The sequence below is a fragment of the Ovis aries genome, chromosome 2 (genome assembly GCF_016772045.2).
Source record: "Ovis aries strain OAR_USU_Benz2616 breed Rambouillet chromosome 2, ARS-UI_Ramb_v3.0, whole genome shotgun sequence".
Taxonomy (NCBI): Eukaryota; Metazoa; Chordata; class Mammalia; order Artiodactyla; family Bovidae; genus Ovis; species Ovis aries.
The window spans coordinates 73,421,116-73,445,761 of NC_056055.1; the positions used below are offsets into that span (position 1 = coordinate 73,421,116).

Sequence of the window (24,646 nt, forward strand, 5' to 3'; positions counted from 1 at the left end):
CTTAGGACTTCCAAGCAGCGGGTACAGGTCCAATCTCTGGTCAGGGTGCTAAGATCCCATATGCTGCTGAGTGTGACAAAAAATAAATTAATAATTAAATAAAATAGCCTGTAAAAATGATAAAAGTAAGTATTTGTTTTATCATGGGTATAGATTATTATTTTGTTTAAAATGTAAAATAGGAAGCACAGTGCTGCTATAAAATTTCCTTTTATTTTCTCAAAGTATACCTCCAAATTAATGTTTACTTAATTTTTGTTTTTTAAATCCATTTGGAGGCCCTGGACATACCAAGTGCTCAAAATTTGTGGATTAATATTTGAATGTTTATGCAATTAATTTTAATAGGAAGAAAAAACCCTTATTCATGGGAATGTGTGCGCCAAAAATGTTCTTCTTATCAGAGAAGAAGACAGGAAGACAGGAAATCCTCCTTTCATCAAACTTAGTGATCCTGGCATTAGTATTACAGTTTTGCCAAAAGACAGTAAGTTCTACAGGAATCAAATTTAATTTCATTAACCTTTGCTTGGAAAGAGGCATAAAAATCATGCTGTTAATTTTTCTCAAACACTATTTTATTGACATATTCTTGCTTAATAAATTTAGTTACCATTTTCAGCAACCTAAATTATAGTTACATCTTAGACTCTTGTCTGTTTCTCCTTTCTTATGTTTCCGAACTATAAAGTGATTTTTTGAAGCAGTTTTAATCCCTAATTAAGTATGAAATGTCAGGTTTTATCCAATTTTATTGTGGAATTTTTAAATATCATTCTTTGAATCACAAGTAAATTTTCTAAATTTTTTTCTCTTTAGTCATTAAATAAAAATTTGTGAAGAAATATTTCTAGTTTGAAATTTTTATTTTGTTTCATTATTCAGCTAATTATGCCTTATTTTACTTTTCTTTTGTGTTGGTAACATCCTTAACAAAATTAAAAATTTCAGTCAAAGAGGAGTTTTTTTTTGGTCCAAATAGTGTTGTAATTGTGTTTCATTGAATTAGCTAATTTCTCTAATTGAATGCTCTACATTTAGAATCCAGATTTATCAACTTTTGTACATTGATGCGTGGTTTCTTTTTTGAGCTAATAGTAGTTGAACTCTGTACCTTTATATGACAGTGAGGACAGGGACTATAGGGCAGAAAATGTTTTAGGAATTTAGATCTGATACTTGGGGATTTTGCCGTTTGGAGCGGAATGTGAAGAGAATATAAATTCGTATGAAGGAGAAAGGACTCTGTACTCTTATATCTCTTAATTATGCACTAGAAATATTCACATTGCTTTACCACAATATACCAAAAGATGCAACAGTCTATCATTCTTATTTATTTATTTACTTATTTACATACCTGTTTACTTAATATATATCTATCTTCTATCATTCTGTCTATGCCAGAATACCAGAAGGTAAAGTTAAAGTGTTCCCTCCTTTTGTAAATACCATTTTTCTGATGGGATCAAAGACATCAAAAAATTAACTTGGAAGATTCCATGGTCTGGGCAGAACCTATGTATATCAATATTGTGCCAAGAATATCTTGGTATAATTTAATCATTCATTTGCCTGTTGGCCCTTGTTTTTCATCTGCAGGTTAGAATAGTCACTACTATTGAGTCATTAGTACAGATTGAAATGATGTTAACATTACCTTTATTGTTTATACATTGTAAAGAAGTAAAAAATATATCAAGAAGCAATTTGGGAAAAAATTTATGGGGAAAAAAATACTGTGAATGCATAGCTATTAGGAAAGGGTAGAGAGAACGGGGCAGTAGTTGAAACACTATGGTTTAATGAAAAATTTAGTCGATCCGGGATTCATTGTACAGTAACTAATTCTGTGCTATTAACAAATTATATAACTTTGGGCAAATTATTCAGTCATTATGGGTCTTAATGTTGGCATTGTTAAAGCTTAGATGTTGAATTAGGTGATCTCAAAGGTCCCTTCTGGCCCTTAAGCATGTGTATATGCATGAACATACCCCCTGCCCCAAGCAAATTAAAATGATTTGATTATTCCAATTTGTGTGAAATTATCAACATATATAAGAATTGTTTTATTAAGGGAGTTATTTAAGCATTTTTTTTTTTTACTATCATTTAAAAGTCCTGCAGGAGAGAATACCATGGGTACCACCTGAATGCATTGAAAATCCTAAAAATCTAAACCTGGCAACAGACAAATGGAGTTTTGGTACCACATTGTGGGAAATCTGTAGTGGAGGAGATAAGCCGCTGAGTGCTTTGGATTCTCAAAGAGTAAGTTTATATAAACACTGAAGTTGTAATTACTTTGTGATCCCTAATATTTCTTTCACATTATTTGATATTCTTTAGCCCATTTTATGTTAAAAAAGGTTGATAATGGCATTTATAATTTATTCTCAACATGTGGTTCTTTAATTATAGAAACTACAATTTTATGAAGATAGGCACCAGCTTCCTGCACCAAAGTGGACAGAATTAGCAAATCTTATTAATAATTGCATGGATTATGAACCAGATTTTAGACCTTCTTTCAGAGCCATTATAAGAGATCTTAATAGTTTGTTTACTCCAGGTATGTACTGTTGGAGCAATCTTAATGATGTATTTAAGAAATCCTTACTAATTTTGTAATGCCCCTCTGGGAAGTTCCCTGATGTCTTTTAGACCCTCTTAATTTCTTACATTCATATGACTTTTTCTACCTTATACGTATTCTAGTCTCATTGATTGTGAAGTATTTTCATAAAAGGCTTTTACCCTTTAATAACCTCACTTTAGTTTGCTAGTTAACGAATATTACACTGAGAAGCTTATTTGATTTTTTGTAAACAATTCTTTGTTTTTTAAACTAGCTCTCACATATGGCTGATTAATTTTCTAAACATGAAGTAGATTTTTGTTTGTCCTCTCCTCCTTAAAAAACTTAGCTAAATATACATGTGTCTGACCCATAAATATTTTCTGTTCCAATACTACTTGCTCTTCTTGCCACAAAAATCGGCATACAAACTTACTTTATAAATACTAAAACTGCCTATTTTGGAAAGTATTCGTTTATCCTTTGCAAAAATCTTTACCAAAAACCTGTCCAATTATGAGTTATAATTCAAGGCTTCCATTAAGAATCTAAATGTTTAGAGTTGCCTTGTATCAATTTGTATTTAGTGTTTCTAACTCATTATGATTATTTTGGTCAGCCTGAATAAGAATAATTTTAACCCAGAGAATGGATTTGCCAGATTATGGTAGAAATGTTATTTATTTCTCCAGATTATGAACTATTAACAGAAAATGACATGTTACCAAATATGAGAATAGGTGCCCTAGGATTTTCTGGTGCTTTTGAAGACCGAGACCCTACACAATTTGAAGAAAGACACTTGAAATTTCTACAGCAACTTGGCAAGGTAAGGTGTCAGAAGATTTTTAAATAATTGAAGTGTAATCACAAAACATTTTATTTAGGGGAGAACAGACTTTTCTCTAAAGTTCACTTTCCACAGAGTTTTGGAGTGTTTGTATAACCAGCAAGTACCTACTATATAACATAAGAAACTCTGCTCAATATTTTATAACAACCTAAATGAGAAAAGAATTGGAAAAAAGAACAAATACGTATATATATATATAACAATCACTTTTCTCTACAGCTAAAACTAGCAGAGCATTATTAATCACCTATACTTCAGTATAAAATAAAAAGTTTTTAAAAAGGTGTTTGTAGAAAAAAGGTTTAGTTTTCAGGTTTTGGGGAAATGCTGTGTTAAATAGCTGTCTTTACTGAAAATTTTGTTGGAACCTTTAACAGGTACTGTGCATTGAACATTTTCAAGAGGAGGATAAATTAAGATATATTTTTCCCAATTAATTTGACCATGAGATTCTTTCTTGGTAGAGAGCACTTTAGTTATGAGATACAGAGAAGAACAATTAATAAGCCTTTCCACCAGCTTCCTTTTTTAGTCACCTAAGGAAGAAATAATTAATCTGCTTGCTCATTCAGAGTGCAGATGTTGACTGGAGAAGGCATGTTTACTGGCAGACAGTTTCTCTCTTCTGAAAGGTCACACAGTCAGGCATAGCCTACATATTAGGATGGTAAAAAAGTTATTGTAGTTTCAGACCGTGAATTTTAAGCCATTGTAACTAGGCTCAAACACATCTTTATTAATCAAAATAGGAACCATTACAATCAGCACATTTTTGCCAATGAGAAATAAGTTTGTTTATTCCTGTAGCATAAAAATCTGTGTTTCAGGATTCGACTGACTTTTGGAATGCATTTTCCCTGGAAAAAATCCCTGAGATGCTTGAAGAAGTGGTAGTCAGTTGGCGAGAGGTCAGCTGAATGTGGAGAATGAGGCAGAACTTCGTAGTGCGATTCATTCAGCTTTTGAAGCAGTCGTTGTGTCGTGTGTGGTTGAGTGTTGTCATGGAGAAGAACTGGGGTTCTTTCTGTTGAGTAGTGCTGGCTTCAAGCATTGCAGTTTTAGGTGCATCTCATCGATTTGTTGGGCATACTTCTCAGATGGAATGGTTTTGCCAGGGTTCAGAAAACTATAGTGGATCAGACAGGCAGCAGATCACCAAACAGTGATCATGACCTTTTTTGTCAACCTTTTACCAAACCTCCCAAAGTTTGGCTTTGGGAAGTGCTTTGGAGCTTCTTCTCAGTCCAGCCACTGAGCTGGTTGTCACTGGTTGTATAGAATACACTTTTCATTGCATGTCACAGTCAGATCAATTTCATTGTTGCATAGAATAAGAGAAGACAACATGTCAAAGTGATGATTTTTTTGATTTGTGGTTAGCTCATGAGGCACCCAGCTTTTTCACCTTTCTGGTTTGCTTCAAATGTTGAATGACCATAGAATGTTCTTTGGCAACTTTTTGTGTAGTTGTAAGAGGATCAGCTTTAATGATCCTCTGAATTGGTCGTTGTCAACTTCCGATGGCCAGCCACTGTGCTCCTCATCTTCAAGACTCTCAACTCCTTTGCAAAACTTCTTGAACCACCACTGCACTATACATTTGTTAGCAGTTTCTGGGCCAAATGCATTGTTGATGTTGCGAATTGTCTTCTCTGCTTTATGACCTATTTTGAATTGCTCAAATTTGTTTTTTGTCTAACATCATTTCCCTAGTCTAAAATAAATATAAAATAAACGGCAAGTAATAAGTCACTAGCAAAATGCCATAAAGTGAGAAATGTGCATTTGTTTAAGAATGTATTCCAATATCAAACAGCAGAGTTCAGTGCAAAACCACAATTACTTTTGCACCAACCTATATTTTAAGTAAGATAGAAAAGGCTTACTTCTTAGTAGGTCCAATCATAGTGGTAAGCCCTCATTCTTCCTCTAAGCTTGGTAGTATAGGGTTCTGTACCATGTGACCTTGTGAACTGGATTTTTGGCATGGATGCAATGTGAAGGCCTCACTTAGGTATTGAATCTAAACTAAATGTTCTGATCCAGTTTTGCCAGAGCTAAACATCGGGGGTTATATTATACATTGGCTTAGTTTTATTAATACTTTGATGTCATCCTTTGTAAAGTATTCTTGAAAATGTTTCAGAGAGTGTAGCAATGACAAAAATAAGTCTAGGTATTTGGTATATTCATTATGTATTGCTGTGCAACAAGTTACCCTAAAACTTAACAGCTGGGAAAAACAAAACAAAACAAAACATTTATTAGGTGAGTCAGGAATCTGGGAGCAACTTAGCTGGATGATTCTAGTGCAGGGTCTCTCAAAAGACTGCAACCAAGGTGTCAGCCAGGTCTTGCAGTTTCATTTGAAAGCTTAACTAGGGAAAGACTTACTATTGATATTGATATTACTATTGATATTCTGAGGCTATTGATAGGCCTCAGAATATCTGCTTCCTAGCTCACTTACATGGGCCTCTCCACAGGCTGCCTCACAACATGGGAGCTAAGAGCAAACACCCAAGATCAAAGCCATAGTCTTTTTATATCCTTATCTCAGGCATGGCATCTTCTCACTCTTGCCATATTCTGTTCACTGTCAGTTCAGTTCAGTTGCTTAGTTGTGTCCAACTCTATGTGACCCCATGGACTGCAGCACGCCAAGCTTCCCTGTCCATCACCAACTCCCAGAGCTTGCTCAAACTCATGTCCATCAATTCGGTGATGCCATTTAACCATCTCATCCTCTGTCGTCCCCTTCTCCTCCTGCCTTCAGTCTTTCACTCTCTTTCACTTTCAGTCAATGTTTACTATAAATGAGTTTATAGCCTACACTCAAAGGAAGGGGATTTTAAAAGAGCTTGAATATCAGAATGTAGAGAATATTGGGAGATAATCACAGAAGCTACCAATGACACAGCATGACCTTGGCTTAAGCAGCAGACATATTTTTCCTCAAAGTTCTTGAGATAAGTCTTAAGATCAGGGTTCCAGTAGGGTTCAATTTCTGGTGAAGGCTCTCTTCTTAGCTTGCCACATGGCAACTTTCTCACTGTGTCCTCATGCGGCAGACAGCACTGGTGTCTCTTCCTTTTCTTATAATGGCACTAGCCTTACAGGATGAAGGCCTCACTCTTGTGACCTTATTTAACCTTTATTACCTCTTCAGAGGCCCTGTCTCCACCACGTTGGGGTTAGGGCTTTATCATACAAATTTGAGGGGATGGGACATGGACATTCAGTCCATACTACTACTACTACCAAGTTGCTTCAGTCGTGTCCGACTGTGTGTGACCCCATAGATGGCAGCCCACCAGGCTCTGCCGTCCCTGGGATTCTCCAGGCAAGAATACTGGAATGGGTTGCCATTTCCTTCTCCAGTGCATGGAAGTGAAAAGTGAAAGTGAAGTTGCTCAGTTGTTTCCGACTCTTAGCGACCCCATGGACTGCAGCCCACCAGGCTCCTCCATCCATAACAGACCCTTATTCCATACAGCTCACTGACAGTGATATCAAAGTCTATATTGTGAAAAACGAAAGTTCTTCCTGGAAGTTAGTGACAGAAATTTAGAAATTCCCTGGCATGTCCTTTGGCTTATCTTAAAAAATAACGTTTTTGAAGTTGTTTATATTTCAGCCTCTAATTCCTTTTGGAGAAATTAAATATTTAGGCTTACTACACACCTACTAAAATATTGTCTCCTTTTTCTGAAAGTTATTTAATGTGGGTTTAGAGATACATCTTCTAATTCTAGCTGCTGAAATTGACTGTATAATCAGAATCAGTAATTTTTCTAGAAAACTTGAGATTTCTATCTTAATGTGATATGTGTTGTTTAAGGGTAATTTTGGGAGTGTGGAGATGTGCCGGTATGACCCTCTACAAGACAATACTGGGGAGGTGGTGGCTGTGAAAAAGCTCCAGCACAGTACTGAAGAGCACCTCAGAGACTTTGAAAGAGAAATTGAAATCCTTAAATCCTTGCAGCATGACAACATTGTAAAGTACAAAGGAGTCTGTTACAGTGCTGGTATGTTGCCTGTTGATACTTTTTTTGAATTTAGGATATGTCTTTGACATAGTGGGTAATAGAAACATATGATGTCTCAAGATCTGGACTTAAAATATTCCAGTGCCCAGAGAAGGAAACATTCTGTATGACTGGAGATTGTGTTTGGTGTTGGTGGGCTGTAACAGCAGGAAATCCTTGATTACTTGGCTGATCATTCTTTTCACTGAGGATGATGGTTACCATTTTTGCTTTAGCATACCAAGGGAATATCATTTCTAAAGAAATTGTTCATATTTTCTGTGAAAATATTATTTTTTAATTAGATCCTTTTTATTCAGTATAGATGAAGAGAAAGTAAGTTTTCTCATCAGCTTATTTTGATTTGCATAAATGGTTACAGGAGATTAAAACATAAGTATTTCTAAAACTTTCTGTTCAGACCATTTTGATTCAGAAAGTTAGTGTTCCTAACTACCACGTGACCTTTAATTTATAATCAGATTTTGTCATCTTAGACTCAGATTTTATATCTCTTTAGGTCATTCATACACAGTTATCTTATATTAGTTCATCAATAAAACATGACAGAATAAAACATTACGTTCTCATTTGTGTGTTAATAGGCCGGCATAATCTAAGATTAATTATGGAGTATTTACCATATGGAAGTTTACGAGACTATCTCCAAAAACATAAAGAACGGATAGATCATAAAAAACTTCTGCAGTACACATCTCAGATATGCAAGGTACCTAATATCCTGGCTATTTGTTCTAAATGAAGAGAGTTTGTGCTTAGTTGCTCAGTCATGTCTGACTATTTTGCGACCCCATGGACTATAGCCCGCCAGACTCCTTTGTTCATGGGTTTCTCTAGGCAAGAATATTGGAGTGGGTGGCTATTCCCTTCTCCAGGGGATCTTCCTGACCCAAGGATTGAACCCAGGTCTCCTGTATCACAGGTGGATTCTTTACCATCTGAGCCACCAGGGAAGCCAAAATAAAGAGCATACGTTGAAGTAATTATTAAGAAATAATATATTTTTTTCTATTTTCTCTAGAATTTTCCTTAGATAATTAAGGGAGTAGGTAAGCAGAAGACTAAATTGTTTATGTTTATAAAGCTGGCTGAAAGAAAAATGTTATTTTATCCATAGGGCATGGAATATCTTGGTACAAAAAGGTATATCCACAGGGATCTGGCAACAAGGAATATACTAGTGGAGAATGAAAACAGAGTTAAAATAGGAGATTTTGGATTAACCAAAGTCTTGCCACAAGACAAAGAGTACTACAAAGTGAAAGAGCCTGGTGAAAGTCCCATATTCTGGTGAGTATGTTTTAGTACCATAAAATGAAGTTTTAGAGCACAAACTTCAAACTTTATTTTTATTTTTAGTAGTTTGTCATTTATATATTTATAATAATAATCAATGAAGTTATTCCCTGTGTTTTTCAGTGGGAATTTTATGGTTTTAGGTCAAACGTTCAAGTTTTTAATCTGTTTTGATATTAATTTTTATATGTGGTGTAAGATAATGGTGTAATTTCATTCTTTTGCATGTATCTGTGCAGTTTTCTCAACACCATTTATTGGAGAACTGTCCTTTCTCCATGCTACCTCCAGCTTTGTTCTTCTTTATCAAGGTTTTTCCCTTTCTCAAAGGATCTTTGTAGTTTCATACAAATTTTAGAATTTTTTCTAGTTCTGTGAAATTTTGATAAGAATTGCATTAGATCTGTAGATTGCTTTGAGTGCTGTTGTTCAGTAGCCACGTTGTGTCTGACTCTTTGCTACCCCATGGACTGTAGCACACCAGGCTTCCCTGTCCTTCACCATCTCCCGGAGTTTGCCCAGATTCATGTCGATTGTATCGGTGATGCCATCCAGCTATCTCATCCTCTGATGCCCTCTTCTCCTTCTGCCCTCAATCTTTCCTAGCTTCAGGGACTTTTCCAATGAGTCAGCTGTTCGCATCAGGTGACCAAAACACTAGAGCTTCAGCTTCAGCCTCAGTCCTTCCAGTGAGTATTCAAAGCTGATTGACTGATTTTTATCTCTTTGCTTTAAGATTGACTGGTTTGGTCTCCTTGCTGTCCACGAGACTCTCAAGAGTCTTCTCCAGCACCACAGTTTGAAAGCATCAATTCTTTGGCGCTCTACCTTCCTTATGGTCCAGTTCTCACATCCATACATGACTACTGGAAAGACCACAGCCTTGACTATATGGACCTTAGTCAGCAAACTGATGTCCTTCCTTTTGAATATACTGTCTAGGTTTGTTATAGCTTTCTTCCAAGAAGCAAGCATCTTCTAATTTCATGGCTGCAGTCACCATCTGCAGTGATTTTAGAGCCCAAGAAGAGGAAATCTGTCACTGCTTCCACCTTTTCCCTTCTCTATTTGCCATGAAGTAATGAGATCAGATGCTGTGATCTTGGTTTTATAATATTGAGTTTTAAGCCAGCATTTTCATTCTCCTCTTTAGAGGTTCTTTAGTTCCTCTTTGCTTTCTGCCACTAAAGTGGTATCATCTGCATATCTGAAGTTGTTGATATTTCTCCCGGCAATCTTGATTACAGCTTGTAACTCATCCTCCACGGGGTCGTAAAGAGTCGGGCACAACTGAGCGACTAACACTAACTTACTAGCATGGGAAATGAGTGCAATTGTCTGGTAGTTTGAGCATTCTTTAGTACTTTGCTTCTTGGGAACTGGAATGAAGATCAACTTTTTCTTGTCCTGTGACCACTGCTGAGTTTTTCAAAGTTGCTGACATATTGAGTGCAGAACTTTAATAGTTACCTAGGTTGGTCATAGCTTTTCTTCCAAAGAGCAAGCATCTTTTAATACCGTGGCTGCAGTCACCATCCAGTGATTTTGGAGCCTAAGAAAATAAAATCTGTCACTGTTTCCATTGTTTACCATCTATTTGCCGTGAAGTGATGGGACCAGATGCCATGATCTTAGTTTTTTGAATGTTGAGTTTTAAGCCAGCTTTTTACTCTCCTCTTTCACCTTCATCAAGAGGCTCTTCAGTTCCTCTTGACTTTCTGCCATTTTCAGTCTTTATTTCTGCCCTCATTTCTGTTATTTCCTTCCTTCTAATAACTTTGGACTTTGATCTTCTTTTTCTAGTTACTTTAGGTGTAAATTCAGATTGTTTGTGAGATTTTTCTTGTTTCTTGAGGTAGGCCTGTATTGTTATGAGCTTCCTTCCTAGAACTACTTTTGGTGCATTCAGTAGATTTGGGTATGCTTTATTTCTGTTTTCATTTGTCTTTGGATTTTATTTTTCTCTTTTGATTTCTTCATTGACCTATTAGTTGTTTAGTAGCATGTTGTTATTGAGGCAACTTGTGGCTTAATATGTAATCTATCTTGGAATATTCCATGTGCATCTTAGAAGAATGAGTATTCTGTACATACCTTTGAACTCCATCTCACCTAATATGTCATTTAAGGCCAGCTGTTTCCTTACTGATTTTTCTGTGAATGATCTATCCACTGCTGTAAGTAGAGTGTTAAAGTCCCCTACTGTTCTTATTGTATTGCTTTTAATTTCGCCCTTTAGGTCTGATAATATTTGCTTTATATATTTTGGTGCTCCTATGTATGTATAAATGTGTATTTATAAATATATTTTCCTTCCATCTAGTCTGTGTGTATCTTTACTTCTGAAATGAATCTCTTTTATGTATACGTAGATATATACACAGATGATGCAATTTTATGTACATACACATACAATGGAATACTACTTAGCCTTAAAAAATAATGAAAATTTGTCATTTGCAACAACATGGATGAATTTAGAGGGTCAGACAGAGAAAGATAAATACTGTATGATATCACTTATATTTGGAATCAAAAATACAACAAACTAGAGAATATAACAAAAAAAGAAGCAGACTCACAGATACAGAGAGTAAACTAGTGGTTACAAGTAGGGAAGGGCATTGTGGGGGTGGCCGAATGGGAGGTACAAACTGTTGGATGTAAGATAGGCTACAGGGATATATTTGTTCAACATGGAGAATATAGCTAATATTTTGTACTAACTGTAAATGGTATAAACCTTTAAAAATCATATATAAAAATTTAAAAAAATCAGGTGCAAAAAAGGTGTATTAAACCAACATTAAAGAAACTTGCAAAAATGTAAAACATAATACTCTAAATATAATATTTGTTGTTTTGGAAAATAGTTATTTTTTATAAAAATATTATTTATGCTAGTATTACTGGGTTTATTGTTATTTTTAATGATACTTTTATGTCTCCTTGGTTTTGAAATCTAATATGGTAAATATTAGTAGATACAACCCACATAAACAAAAGCTTTGGGGGCACATCAGTAATTTTTTAGTGTATAGGGGACTTCACACCAGAACTGGAGGTATAGAGGATGCATTGTATTAAGGAAAGGCTAACAGCAGAGAGGACTAAACAACTTTTTCAGGTATCTAGGTCATTGATTTTGAAACCCTTTGTGCTTATATACCCATTGAAAGAATCATCAAAAGCTATATTCTTTATGAAACATTTAAAAATTTTATATGGTTGTAAATATTTTATAAAGTATTATAAATAATGACATTAATACAAGGTGTATCAATCCTTTAGAGGTATTCAGTGAAATCCAAATGCCACAGCAACTTGATACAGATTGTCATGGGTTGCCATTTCCTTCTCCAGGGGATCTTCCCGACCCAGGGATCAAACCTGGGTCTCCTGCATTGTAGGCAGACGCTTTACCATCTGAGCTACCAGGGAAGCTCATCAAAAGCTATATTCTTTATGAAACATTTTAAAATTTTATATGGTTGTAAATATTTTGTAAAGTATTATAAATAATGACATTAATACAAGGTATGTCAATCCTTTAGAGGTATACAGTGAAATCCAAATGCCACAGTAACTCGATACAGATTGTCACCACTTAAAAAGGTATAGGAAGAGACTTTCTTTTTGATAGAAACTTTGTTATTCCTTTTTCTCTTTAAAATTATGTTTACACCACCCTTCTCAGAATTCTGCTTAATGTATTTTATTTTGCACTTGAAATATATCTTGATAATCTCCTTTGTAACCAAAATACATATATAAATTGAATTAATTTTAAATTTCCTGTGACCACAAAACTATCATTTTTTTTTTTTCTTCTGGATTGAACTATCATTGAAGTTACTGTCAGGGTGCAATTTCCAATGCAATATAAATGAATTATTAATTTGGATTAGTAATTTGACTAGTTCTTTAAAAATCCCCCTCCAACTAGTCCATACAGCCTTAGATAAATATTATTTACTTGTATAATGGGACCAGATTCAACATAAATTCCAAGTTTATTTTTGTTTTTGTAAACACAGAGAAAACTTTTTTGTATAAATGAGATGGGAATGGAAGTTTTGTTATAACAGTGTCATTCATGTTTGTGACTTGTGATAAGCAAAACAGTATACAGTGATCTACCAATAGAATTTGTTAGCTGGCAATTTCATTAGATCCATTCTGTTTTCAATTTCATAGAAAACAAAGAATTAAACCCACTTGATTTTCAAAAGTGGATTTACTACCCAGTCATTAGGGTCTTTAATTTTCTCAGTTTCTGGGAAGCATGCCAAAAATTTTTTTTCAAATTAATTCAAATCATGGTATTACTCTCATGTAGAGGCATCTTGTTTATACATTTATAAAAAGTTAAAAAACAGAATATTAATTTTGATACAGTATTTTAAATAACATTTTATCATTTTTAAATACGTGATTTAAATATGGCAATCCCTTGCGCTATCTCAAAGATTGAGTCACTTAATGAAGAATGTCCTTCATTCAATCTGCTTAGCAATACTAGGCCTCATAAACAAATACACTTATTTTTCGACAGAAAAAACTTTAGTTCATTTTTCAGTTCAAATAATTAATGTTATGAAATACTGTTTTTAAAAAAATAATTGTAAACTATAGAACACATGTGCAGAGAGACAAGTTTACAATGAAGCCTAACAAGGCATATCTATCAGAGTTCCTTCCTTTTGAGATTCTTTCTTTTCTAATTTTAAATATTCACCTTCATACCTAACTTTATATTCTTATCATAAAGAAAGCCCCTAAAGCTTTGGGCCCTGTATTTCTTCCTGAATATCTGGAAGGATTAGTCACAAAGGAAGTCAGGATAAGCTTATGTGCTTGCGTGCATGCTAAGTTGCGTCAGTTGTGTCCGACTCTTTGCGACCTCATGGACTATAGCCTTCCTCTCCAAGGAGGAGTGCAGGCTCCTCCGTCTGTGGGATCCTCCAGGTGAGGATAGTGGAGTGGGTTGCCGTGCCCTCCTCCAGGGCAGGATAAACTTAAGATGATGTATATTTAGTACAATTAATTTCATTATTAAACAATTAAGATAAACCACTTCTCATTACTTAATTTCCTAATACATAATAAAATATCATTAAGATTATGTTTTATGAGGTAAGGCATATGGTAAAAGGCCTATTACTCCTTCAGCAAATAAATGTTTTAGGGAAATTGAATTCTGATGTTTGACTTTGTGCTGCTCAGTCGTGTCAACTCTTTGCAACCTGTAGACTGTAATTCACCAGGGATTTTCCAGGCAAGAATACTGGAGTGAGTTTCCATTTCCTTCTGCAGCACTTCCCCACCCAGTGATCCAGCCCATGTCTCTTGCATCTCCTGCATTGATAGGTGAATTCTTTACCAGTATGGCCACCTGGGAAGCCTGATGTTTGACTTTGGGGATTCACTAATAAGAAGCTTGTATAAAAATCAAAAACCATATCATTGTCATCATGATCAAGATTTTATGCATTTAATGAAAAAGAAAGCTATATACTGCTAGAAACCAATCAGATAGCATATTGTTTTATTTTCATAGTAGCAAGTAAAAATACTAAGTGTTTTATATAAGTAAATGAGGTCAACTAATTTTTACATAAATATTTCAGAAGGAGTTGATAGAATATATTTTAACTAACTTACTGAAAAGTAAACACTAAATCTAAAATTTGAAAGAAATCATAATTTTTATCCATAGGATTTAGCCACCATATTTTTAAAAATATGTAATTTCACTTAAAAGAATCATTGTCATCTATATTGCTTTTATTGTTCAAAAGTGTTGTTTAGCTTACAGCTTGCCCTGTAGGTTTGTATTAAGAAGAACTAAGGGAAAATGCTTCTGCTGAAATTTTTTTTAATTTATTTATTTTAATTGGAGGCTAATTACTTTACATTATTGTATTGCTTTTGCCATATATCAACATTGATCTGCCATGGGTGTACATGTGTTCCCAATCCTGAACCACCCTCCTTCCTCCCTCCCCGTACCATCCCTCTGGGCATCCCAGTGCACCAGCCCCAAGCATCCTGTATCCTGCATCGAACCTAGACTGGCAATTCATTTCTTATATGATATTATACATGTTTCAATGCCATTCTCCCAAATTATCCCACCCTCTCCCTCTCCCACAGAGTCCAAAAGACTGTTCTGTACATCTGTGTCTCTTTTGCTGTCTCGCATACAGGGTTATCGTTATCATCTTTCTAAATTCCATATATATGCGTTAGTATACCGTATTGGTGTTTTTCTTTCTGGCTTACTTCACTCTGTATAATCAGCTCCAGTTTCATCCACCTCATTAGAACTGACTCAAGTGTATTCTTTTTAATGGCTGAGTAATACTTCATTGTGTATATGTACCACAGCTTTCTTATCCATTCATCTGCTGATGGACATGTAGGTTGTTTCCATGTCCTGGCTATTGTAAACAGTGCTGTGATGAACATTGGAGTACACGTGTCTCTTTCAGTTCTGGTTTCCTCAGTGTGTATGCCCAGCAGTGGGATTGCTGGGTCATAAGGCAGTTCTATTTCCAGTTTTTAAAGGAATCTCCACACTGTTCTCCATAGTGGCTGTACTAGTTTGCATTCCCACCAACAGTGTAGGAGGGTTCCCTTTTCTCCACATCCTCTCCAGCGTTTATTGTTTGTAGACTTTTGGATCGCAGCCATTCTTACTGGCGTTAAATGGTACCTCAATGTGGTTTTGATTTGCATTTCTCTGATAATGAGTGATGTTGAGCATCTTTTCATGTGTTTGTTAGTCATCTGTATGTCTTCTTTGGAGAAATGTCTATTTAGTTCTTTGGCCCATTTTTTGATTGGGTCGTTTATTTTTCTGGAATTGAGCTGCAGGAGTTGCTTGTATATTTTTGAGATTAGTTGTTTGTCAGTTGCTTCATTTGCTATTATTTTCTCCCATTCTGAAGGCTGTCTTTTCACCTTGCTTATAGTTTCCATTGCTGTGCGAAGCTTTTAATTTTAATTAGGTCCCATTTGTTTATTTTTGCTTTTATTTCCAGTATTCTGGGAGGTTAGTCATAAAGGATCCTGCTGTGATTTATGTTGGAGAGTGTTTTGCCTATGTTCTCCTCTAGGAGTTTTGTATATAGATCAATGGAACAAAATAGAAAGCCCAGAGATAAATCCACACACCTATGGACACTTAATCTTCAACAAAGGAGGCAAGAATATACAATGGATTAAAGACAGTCACTTTAACAAGTGGTGCTGGTAAAACTGGTAAACCACTTGTAAAAGAATGAAACTAGAACACTTTCTCGGAGAAGGCAATGGCATCCCACTCCAGTACTCTTGCCTGGAAAATCCCATGGATGGAGGAGCCTGGTGGGCTGCAGTCCGTGGGGTTGTTAAGAGTCGGACACGACTGAGCGACTTTCACTTTTCATGTTCATGCATTGAAGAAGGAAATGGCAACTCACTGCAGTATTCTTGCCTGGAGAATCCCAGGGACCGGGGAGCCTGGCAGGCTGCCGTCTATGGGGTCGCACAGAGTCGGACACGACTGCAGCAACTTAGCAGCAGCAGAACACTTTCTAACACCATACACAAAAATAAACTCAAAATGGATTAAAGATCTAAATGTAAGACCAGAAACGATAAAATTCCTTGAGATTTTTTTTTTTTAATTATTAAAGCAGGGTTTTGAATTAATGGCAAATCCTTACACTGTTCTTGCTATAGAGCCCCTTGGAAAATATGTGTATGTTTTTCTGCTTACTCCTCACCTGGTTTGAAGATCTCTGTACTAGTTATGAGATAAAGATCTAACCGAAGACTGTAATGGCAGTATTGGATTGGAAGGCTGATTGGAGACATATCTAAGACATACTAAAGAAACTTAGTGACTCAGTCGACTTTGGAGTGAGAGATGAGTCAAATATAATTTTTAAGATTTTCAGTTTAGGGAGTTGGATAGATTTGATGCCATTCATTGATTGCACAGAGAAAGCAAAATAATCTTGAACAGATGGGCTGGATTTCTTTTTGCCTATGGAACTTTAATGTGTAAATTTTCAGTAAGTCTGAAACACGAGAGAAATGTCAAAGATAAAGTGGCTGTAAATTTGGGAGACCTTAGTGTGTAAGTGGATGATACTATCTAAGGGAAATTTTTTGAAAGAGAGGAAAAGCTCTGATGATGGAACTTGGGGGAAACCCAACTTTAGAGAATGGAGAAAAGGAGGGAGCGTGCTGGGGAAATGCCATTAAAAACGAATCACCTCGCAACCCAGAAAGCCTCTCCCCCAAAACAGAAAGAAAACAGTTCATTACTGAGTAAACATTAATCCAGATTGCAAAAAACAGAAAGAAATCTCACTCTTGGATATGGCCAAGCCAGTTCAACTTGTTCCATATATGTTCTCAGGATAAACAGTAACTAGTCCTCAAGTGAGAGGACTCTACAGCATCATCTGTCACACATAAGTTCATCCTAAATTCACTTAGTAATAGGAGTGCACATTTGTGTTAGCTAATTGGCTTTATCCAAAGGAAAAATAAACTTCTCATATCTTTATGATAGGAGATAGTTTTGAAACTTGCAGGAGGTACCAGCCCAGGTTAGGCTCCTGCCCTCCCACTTAAACTGGGATGTAGGGGCATGATCTTCCTTGGTAACTGCATTCTGAAGAGGTGGTTTCCAGGTTCTTGAGAAAGACATTGCTATATGTAAACCTGGGAAGAGGCTTTTAAGCAAAAGCTTTTAAAAAGATTTTTACATATATTTCAAAGAGAGAATTCACAATTCTCGATTTTCTAAAGTAAATGAGAGAGTCTTTCCCCTCCTTTTCTACATGGGCTTCTTTTTCCATTTGTATTTATCCTTACTTATGTAATGTGAAAATGAAGGGAGAAATTACAGAGTGCTTTCATGAAAGCCAAAGTAAGAGAATATTTTGCAAAGGTCGAGGGAGTAGTACTCCTCTTCAAGGAGGTTATATTCCATTTGTGGGATAAACTAACATAACCAAATATCTAAATTTTTAAAATAAATATAAAATTAATAGAGCATTACATGGTTAATGGTGTAGTATAGACTGAAAGTACTATAGAAATTCAGTAGCATGAGGTCATTAAGACCTTAAGTAGTTAGAGAAGGATTTCTGGAAGTGAGGAACTTGGGGGAAACTGAAGGAGAGAAGGAGATTTTGAAGGAGAGATTCAGTTTATATAATTCATATTTTAAATCTCAGTTTAAAACAGATCTTTCATTATTCTCTATAATGAATATAAACAGAATATAAACATTGTAGACCATGATGTTCATAATCCATTGGCCAAAATTCTCCCTTGGGTAGTGTTAATACTTGAGGGAAAGGATGACACCACTTTCCCCTGTGACTTTCTATTTTCTATATTCCCTCTTTTAATCACCCCCTTTCAGATTAACAGTTATTTGTTTTATATGTTAATAGCTTCAAGTCTTCTCCAGCTTAAAAGGCACTTTTTTCTCTATGATACTTGCATGCGTGCCAAGTGACTTCAGTTGTGTCTGACTCTGTTTGACCTTATGGACTGCAGCCTGCCAGGCTCCTCTGTCCATGGGATTCTCCGAGCAAAAATACTGGAGTGGATTGCCATGTCCTCCTCCAGGGAATCTTCCCAACTCAGGGATCAGACCCTAGTTTCCTGCATTGCAGGCAGATCCTTTACCATCTGAGCCACCAGGGACGCCTCCCTAGGATATTTACCTGGATTCATTTTCATTTTAAGCTTAACTTGTAAAGATCAGTTTTGTTTGTTTTCCTATTTCTTTGAAAGTACTGTGCAATTAACCCTGGTGTTAAGGAGACAAAATTAAAAAAAAATTTTTTTAATCTTTTAGTTATCTTTGTGTGTTGTGGTTCCCAAGACCACCCTCAGGTTTGATCATTCACTGGAAGGACTCATAGGACTCAGCATACAGTCATAAGCATGACTATGACTCTTACAGAGGAAGGATGGAAAGGAAAAGCAGCAAAAGGGAAAAACTCTGTGGCGATGCCTGGAGGAAACCAAGCACATGTTTTCAAGTATCCTCTCCCAGTAAAGTCAAATGGGACACACTTAATTCCCCTAGCAATAAATTCTGACTACATGTGTGAAATGTCATCTACTAAGGAAGCTTAATAGAGACTCAGTGCCCACAGTTTTTATTGGAACTGACCCATGTAGATATTTCTGTCTGGCATATACCAAAACTCTAGACTCATATTGTCTACCAAAATGGTTTAGGTGCAGTAAGCCACTTCTGTCATTTAGGGAATTGTGGAAACCCTCCTGAATCTAACATCCCAGGTACCAGTCAAGTGTCAGCATTCAACGCATAGACCTTTTTGATGATTGCAAACTCAGGCCTGATGTGTTAACCCTTTTCTGTACACCTTGTTTTTTTGTTTTGTTTTTAAATCCAGTGATTTGCAGGTAAAATCAAGAGTTGGCACATCAAGTAACTCTTAAATATATTACAGGTATGCACCAGAATCACTGACAGAGAGCAAGTTTTCTGTGGCTTCAGATGTTTGGAGCTTTGGAGTGGTTCTGTATGAACTTTTCACATATATTGAGAAGAGTAAAAGCCCACCAGCGGTCAGTATGCTTTTTGTTTGCTTTCAGTTTTTTTTTTAACATGAGAAAAGCTTTTCCAAAGAGTAATAGTAAACTTAGGGTTATTTTAGAGTTCCTATTGGTTATTTATAACATAAAAAGCAACAGAATAACCCCCAAACTAACTCATTAAATTAACTTGAGGTTCTGAAAGGTGGGGATTGTAGTACTGTTTAATATATTCTGTTAATATTATTTTTAGTAAAGCCAATAAACTCATTCATCCCAGGAATTATTGCAAATGTTAAACCTTTTAAAGTAATATTTTTTCTATTCATTGTATAATTTTAATATAGGACAGTATATAAAAGACAATGAAAGTAATCTCTAATTCAGCTACTCAGAGGTAATCACTTTAATACTGTATATGTTTTCTTTCAGGATTCTTTTAATTTTATATGTAAAAATTAAATTTTATTTAAAAATTTCTAAAATAAGTCATACTGTACAGTTTGCTTTCCTACTTTTTCATTACAGATTATAACATGGACATTTTCCTATGTTAATAAATATTTACTTCAAATATGACTTCTAATTTCTTGGTGGTGTTTAAACATAAGGACATAGTTTCTGGACAATCATTTTCCATTTTTCATCCTTATAACATTCATTGAACATAGTGGCTCTCCTTATATATAAATATTTATGTTTATCTCTGGTTGTCATGTTAGAGTGAAAATGTAATTATATGTGAAACACTATGAGCTCTTATATATAAAAGATTTTGATAATTTCAAAATGTTCTCCAGGAAATCTCTATCTCAATTAGACTCTCGGTAGCTGTGCATAGGGGTATATGTTTTATCATTTGTCAGAGTCGACTGTTACATTTCCACGCAGTTTTGCCAAATTGATGGGAGAGAAGTTGTACCGATTTGATTTTAATTTGCATTTCTGCCTCTAGTGTGATTGAGTACATATTTATTGGGTGTTTGGGGTATGTGCACGTGTGCATTGTATCCTTGTGTACTTTGCCCATTTTTATATTGGCAATTTTTCTTACCAATATACAAGAGTCTTCTGTATTTAAATAAATGTGTTCATTGTAAATATTCCTCTACCTTGTGGTTCAGACTTTAATCTTATGAAATTTAAACATATGAACATCTCTCCATTGCATTTATGCTTTAATACTCATTCTGCATTTTTTAAATGACCTCTTCTACATTCAGCTTTTTATTTCAACTGAAATGTGATATGATATGTTAAAACAAAGTGTGTTTTTAGTTCACTGGTTTTGAATTCTTCTCGGGATTTGTGTTGAGGGTGTTAAAGTTACAGAAATGGCATTATAGAGGTTCCACATTTAATAATCTTTTATGAAGTATGACTGAAAAGGAAGTTTTTAAAGTTAAAATAGTCTTGTTTTTAAAAGTTTCAAGGTAAGGAAACATACATACATGGGATTTTTCCCATTTACTGGAAGAAATTGAGAATTCTGCTTGAAATTAAATGTACCAAAAATATGTCATTGAAAAGTGGGTTTGCGTTTCAGGAATTTATGCGTATGATTGGCAATGACAAACAAGGACAGATGATCGTGTTTCATTTGATAGAACTCCTAAAGAATAATGGAAGATTACCGAGACCAGATGGATGCCCAGATGAGGTAACAAAAATTTTTTTTATCCACAGTAATCATGCATTTTCTTTCTCTTTTTACCCAAGGATTTCAGGTCAGTTTATGCAGTTCACTGAACTTTTAGATGCATAGCATAAACATGACTGTGGATGTAGGTGTAGCCATGCCATATGCCTCTATGAAAAAATTAAGTGGGAGTTCCGAATTCCTGGCTTCACCAATTAAAAAATGGCGCTTTGTGTTCATTGTAATTTTGGTTTATTTTCCCTTTTACAGATTTACGTGATTATGACAGAATGCTGGAACAATAATGTAAACCAGCGCCCCTCTTTCAGAGACCTAGCAGTTCGAGTTGATCAAATAAGGGACAACATGACTGGATGAAAGAAATGAACTTCACTCTGAGACCAGAATAGACTTACAGAACAAAGTTTTGTATTTCACATTGCTGTGGACTATTGTTACGTATATCATTATTATGTATATCACAATACTAGCCAGCAAAAGTGTGGAAATACCTGCTTAAAACTTTCGAAGTTTAGTGAATTTTTCTTCATGAGGATACCAGCCAAACACATTGATGAAAAGTCCTTAGCAAAGAGTTTTGTAAAATATTTCGGGAACCTGATCAGTCAGTTAACATCACTTTTCTTTGGCAAAAAAGAAAATTAGACATTTTTCAACTAAGAATTATGAGAGATTAAAAAATTGTAAATTTTAAATATATACAGAATATGTATGTACAGTTTTTACCATAGTGAATGTATGACACCTTGGCACCTTGTGTGATGTTTTACACAAGGGCTGGTATTCATAACTAATGTTTTATAATTTTTCCATAGTTTATCTATGATAACTTCACTCTATAGACAAATTAAGATACTCGGATAATTGAATAGGCAACTTTTTGTCCTTGCGCATCTATGTCACTGGCCAGCAATATAAGCAGGTGTATACTTTAGCTTGTTGTTCTGTGTACTGTAAATATTTTTCAAAGCAAAGGGAACAAATGTTTAGTTTTATTTGTATAGGGAATTTTCCTGACCCTCTAGAATACATTTTGAAATGGAACAAGTTTACAAAGATTAACACAATATATTTTCTTATTTGTCTCCCTTGTATCTGTTTGTGGCACCTGTGTTTTTTAAATAGAACTATCTCCAGATTTTTTCTAAGACCACCGTGAACAGTTTTCTTTTAAAATTTTGAGATTACAATTGCCAGGAATATTGTCATCCCTTGAGCTGTTGGTTGCCAAGAAGATCCCTGGGACCTATGGTCATGCATTAAATTTAAGTGTAAGCTGTAATATAGATTTTGTTTTTCATATATAAAGCCTGCTAAGATGCACAGTGGGTTAGGAATTTTTTTCTTAAGAATGTATATTTTAGGGATTTCAGAAATCTATTATAGTCATAAAAGAGATCTTTTGTTGTTGTTAGATTCTTATATACAAGGGAGAAATTAAATTGATTTTTTTTAATGCTTATTAATTTTATTCAAAAATGCCAGTAGAAAATTATTAATATATATCTTGAAGAAAAATGAGTGTTTTCAATTAAGTATAAAGGGTTGTTTATTGTTATTGTCATTTTAGTGCTACTCCATTTTAGACATCATACCTAAAATATGGTGGGGTTTTTTTTTGTGTGTGTTATTTATACAAAGTTTAAAATACTTGGAATTTTGGTTAGAAAGAAAATAGTTCATTTTCAATGCTATATGCTGCTTTTTTTTTTTTAACTTAAAGACTTTAGATTATCTTTCTAACTTTTGGAGCTGGTTTTTAAATGCATATTATATAAGGAAAAAAAATGCCTCACACATAAAGTTTGAGTTTTTTTGTTGGAAGGAAAGGGAAAAAAATGCTTTTTATGTTATCTTTAAAGTATTTGGGCTTCCTTCATAGCTCAGTTGGTAAAGAATCTGCCTGCAATGCAGGAGACCCTGGTTCGATTCCTGGGTTGGGAAGATCCCCTGAAGAAAGGATAGGCTACCCACTCCAGTATTTTTGGGCTTTCCTGTGGCTAAGCTGGTAAAGAATCTGCCTGCAATGCAGGAGACACCAGTTCGATCCCTGGGTTGGAAAATTCCCCTGGAGAAGGGAAAGGCTACCCACTTCAGTATTCTGGCCTGGAGAAGTCCATGGACTGTCTAGTCCATGGGGTTGCAAAGAGTCAGACATGACTGAGTGACCTTCACTTACTTTAAAACATTTTACCAAATGTAGTTACCAAACAGACAAATCTTCTAAAATGATAATATATTAGACTTTAAAAGATTTCTAGTAAATATTTTGATGAAAATTGACTATAATTTTTATTTAATTTGTAAAAAGACTCCTCCAGGATCTATATATGTAATGTTAATGCACTTAAGAGATCTTCCGTTCTGCTACTTTTCAAGTCAAAAATAGCATATCATATATGTTTGATTTCAGATTATTGTACTAAAACTTAGGTACCTGAAGTAGATTCTTAAAGGTCGATAACATTTTGTTTATAAAAATAAGGATGTTAACTAGATTTCTTTTAAAATAGTTTTTCTTTTAATGCTTCAGTTTTTAGTTTTAGGAGAAAATTCCATATATCTAAAGTTTTTAGATGGAATGACTGCTTTATTGTAAAATTCTAAGCTTTCAAGAGAATTATTGTTCATTGAGTGTTTATGATGTTTTAAATTTTGATTCAGACCTTACATAAAAGGAAAGTAAACTTGCCGCTGTTCAGTTGATTGTGCATAAGACACAGGTAAGTAAGTATTGTACGAGTTAATGCCAGACAGCTTCTTCAAATTAATATTTTTCAGAAATGAGGGTAAAGATTTTCTTTAAAATCTGGGATTCTATAAATATTCCAGTATTTTTAGTTACACAATCTTTATATAAATAATTCCCTATATCCATGGCTACCTACTTTGGGAAACAGTCACTTTTTCATGTTATTTATATATGCTTCCGGTAGCACTATAATTTGCTATGGAAGAGTGCTTTCTTATAACCCAAGACTTCTGCTTTAAAATCAAGTGAAATTTTTCTCACAACCATAACTTGACATTTCAATTTTATTTAAACAATTTTGTTAAGGACATTAGAAGATACTGCAGTTTTATACATGGGGACTCATTTTGGGGTGGCATGATGTGGTCAGATTGAGACTGTATTATTTTCATCGTTGTGCCTTTAGCATGTTCCTACAAAATTGAAATACTGATGTAATAAATAATTCAGAAGTGAGTGATCACACCATCATGATTATCTGGGTCATGAAGATCTTTTGGGTACAGTTCTTCTGTGTATTCTTGCTACCTCTTCTTAATATCGTCTGCTTCTATTAGGTCCATACCGTTTCTGTCCTTTATTGAGCCCATCTTTGCATGAAAATTTCCCTTGCTATCTCTAATTTTCTTGAAGAGATCTCTAGTCTTTCCCATTCTGTTGTTTTTCTCTATTTCTTTGGATTGAGGAAGGCTTTCTTATCTCTCCTTGCTGTTCTTTGGAACTCTGCATTCAGATGCTTATATCTTTCCTTTTCTCTTGTGTTTTTCTCTCTTCATTTCACAGCTATTTGTAAGGCCTGTTCAGACAGCCATTTTGCTTTTTTGCATTTCTTTTTCTTGGGGATGGTCTTGATCCCTGTCTCCTGTACAGT

General features: G+C 34.9%; 1 protein-coding gene across 2 annotated transcripts in view; it reads left to right on the forward strand.

The window, feature by feature from the left end:
- Nucleotides 1-24,243, forward strand: part of JAK2 (Janus kinase 2) — a 115,988-nt gene extending 91,745 nt beyond the window's left edge. For both annotated transcript variants that reach the window (XM_042243421.2, XM_004004357.5), the window contains exons 16-25: nt 349-487; nt 2,123-2,274; nt 2,425-2,575; nt 3,274-3,410; nt 7,276-7,465; nt 8,071-8,195; nt 8,604-8,776; nt 19,279-19,396; nt 20,910-21,023; nt 21,273-24,243. In XM_042243421.2, coding sequence (XP_042099355.1) covers nt 349-487; nt 2,123-2,274; nt 2,425-2,575; nt 3,274-3,410; nt 7,276-7,465; nt 8,071-8,195; nt 8,604-8,776; nt 19,279-19,396; nt 20,910-21,023; nt 21,273-21,380 — 1,407 coding nt within the window. In that variant the 3' untranslated portion in view covers nt 21,381-24,243. The remainder of the gene's footprint in view (nt 1-348; nt 488-2,122; nt 2,275-2,424; nt 2,576-3,273; nt 3,411-7,275; nt 7,466-8,070; nt 8,196-8,603; nt 8,777-19,278; nt 19,397-20,909; nt 21,024-21,272) is intronic.
- The last annotated feature ends 403 nt before the right edge of the window (nt 24,244-24,646 follow it).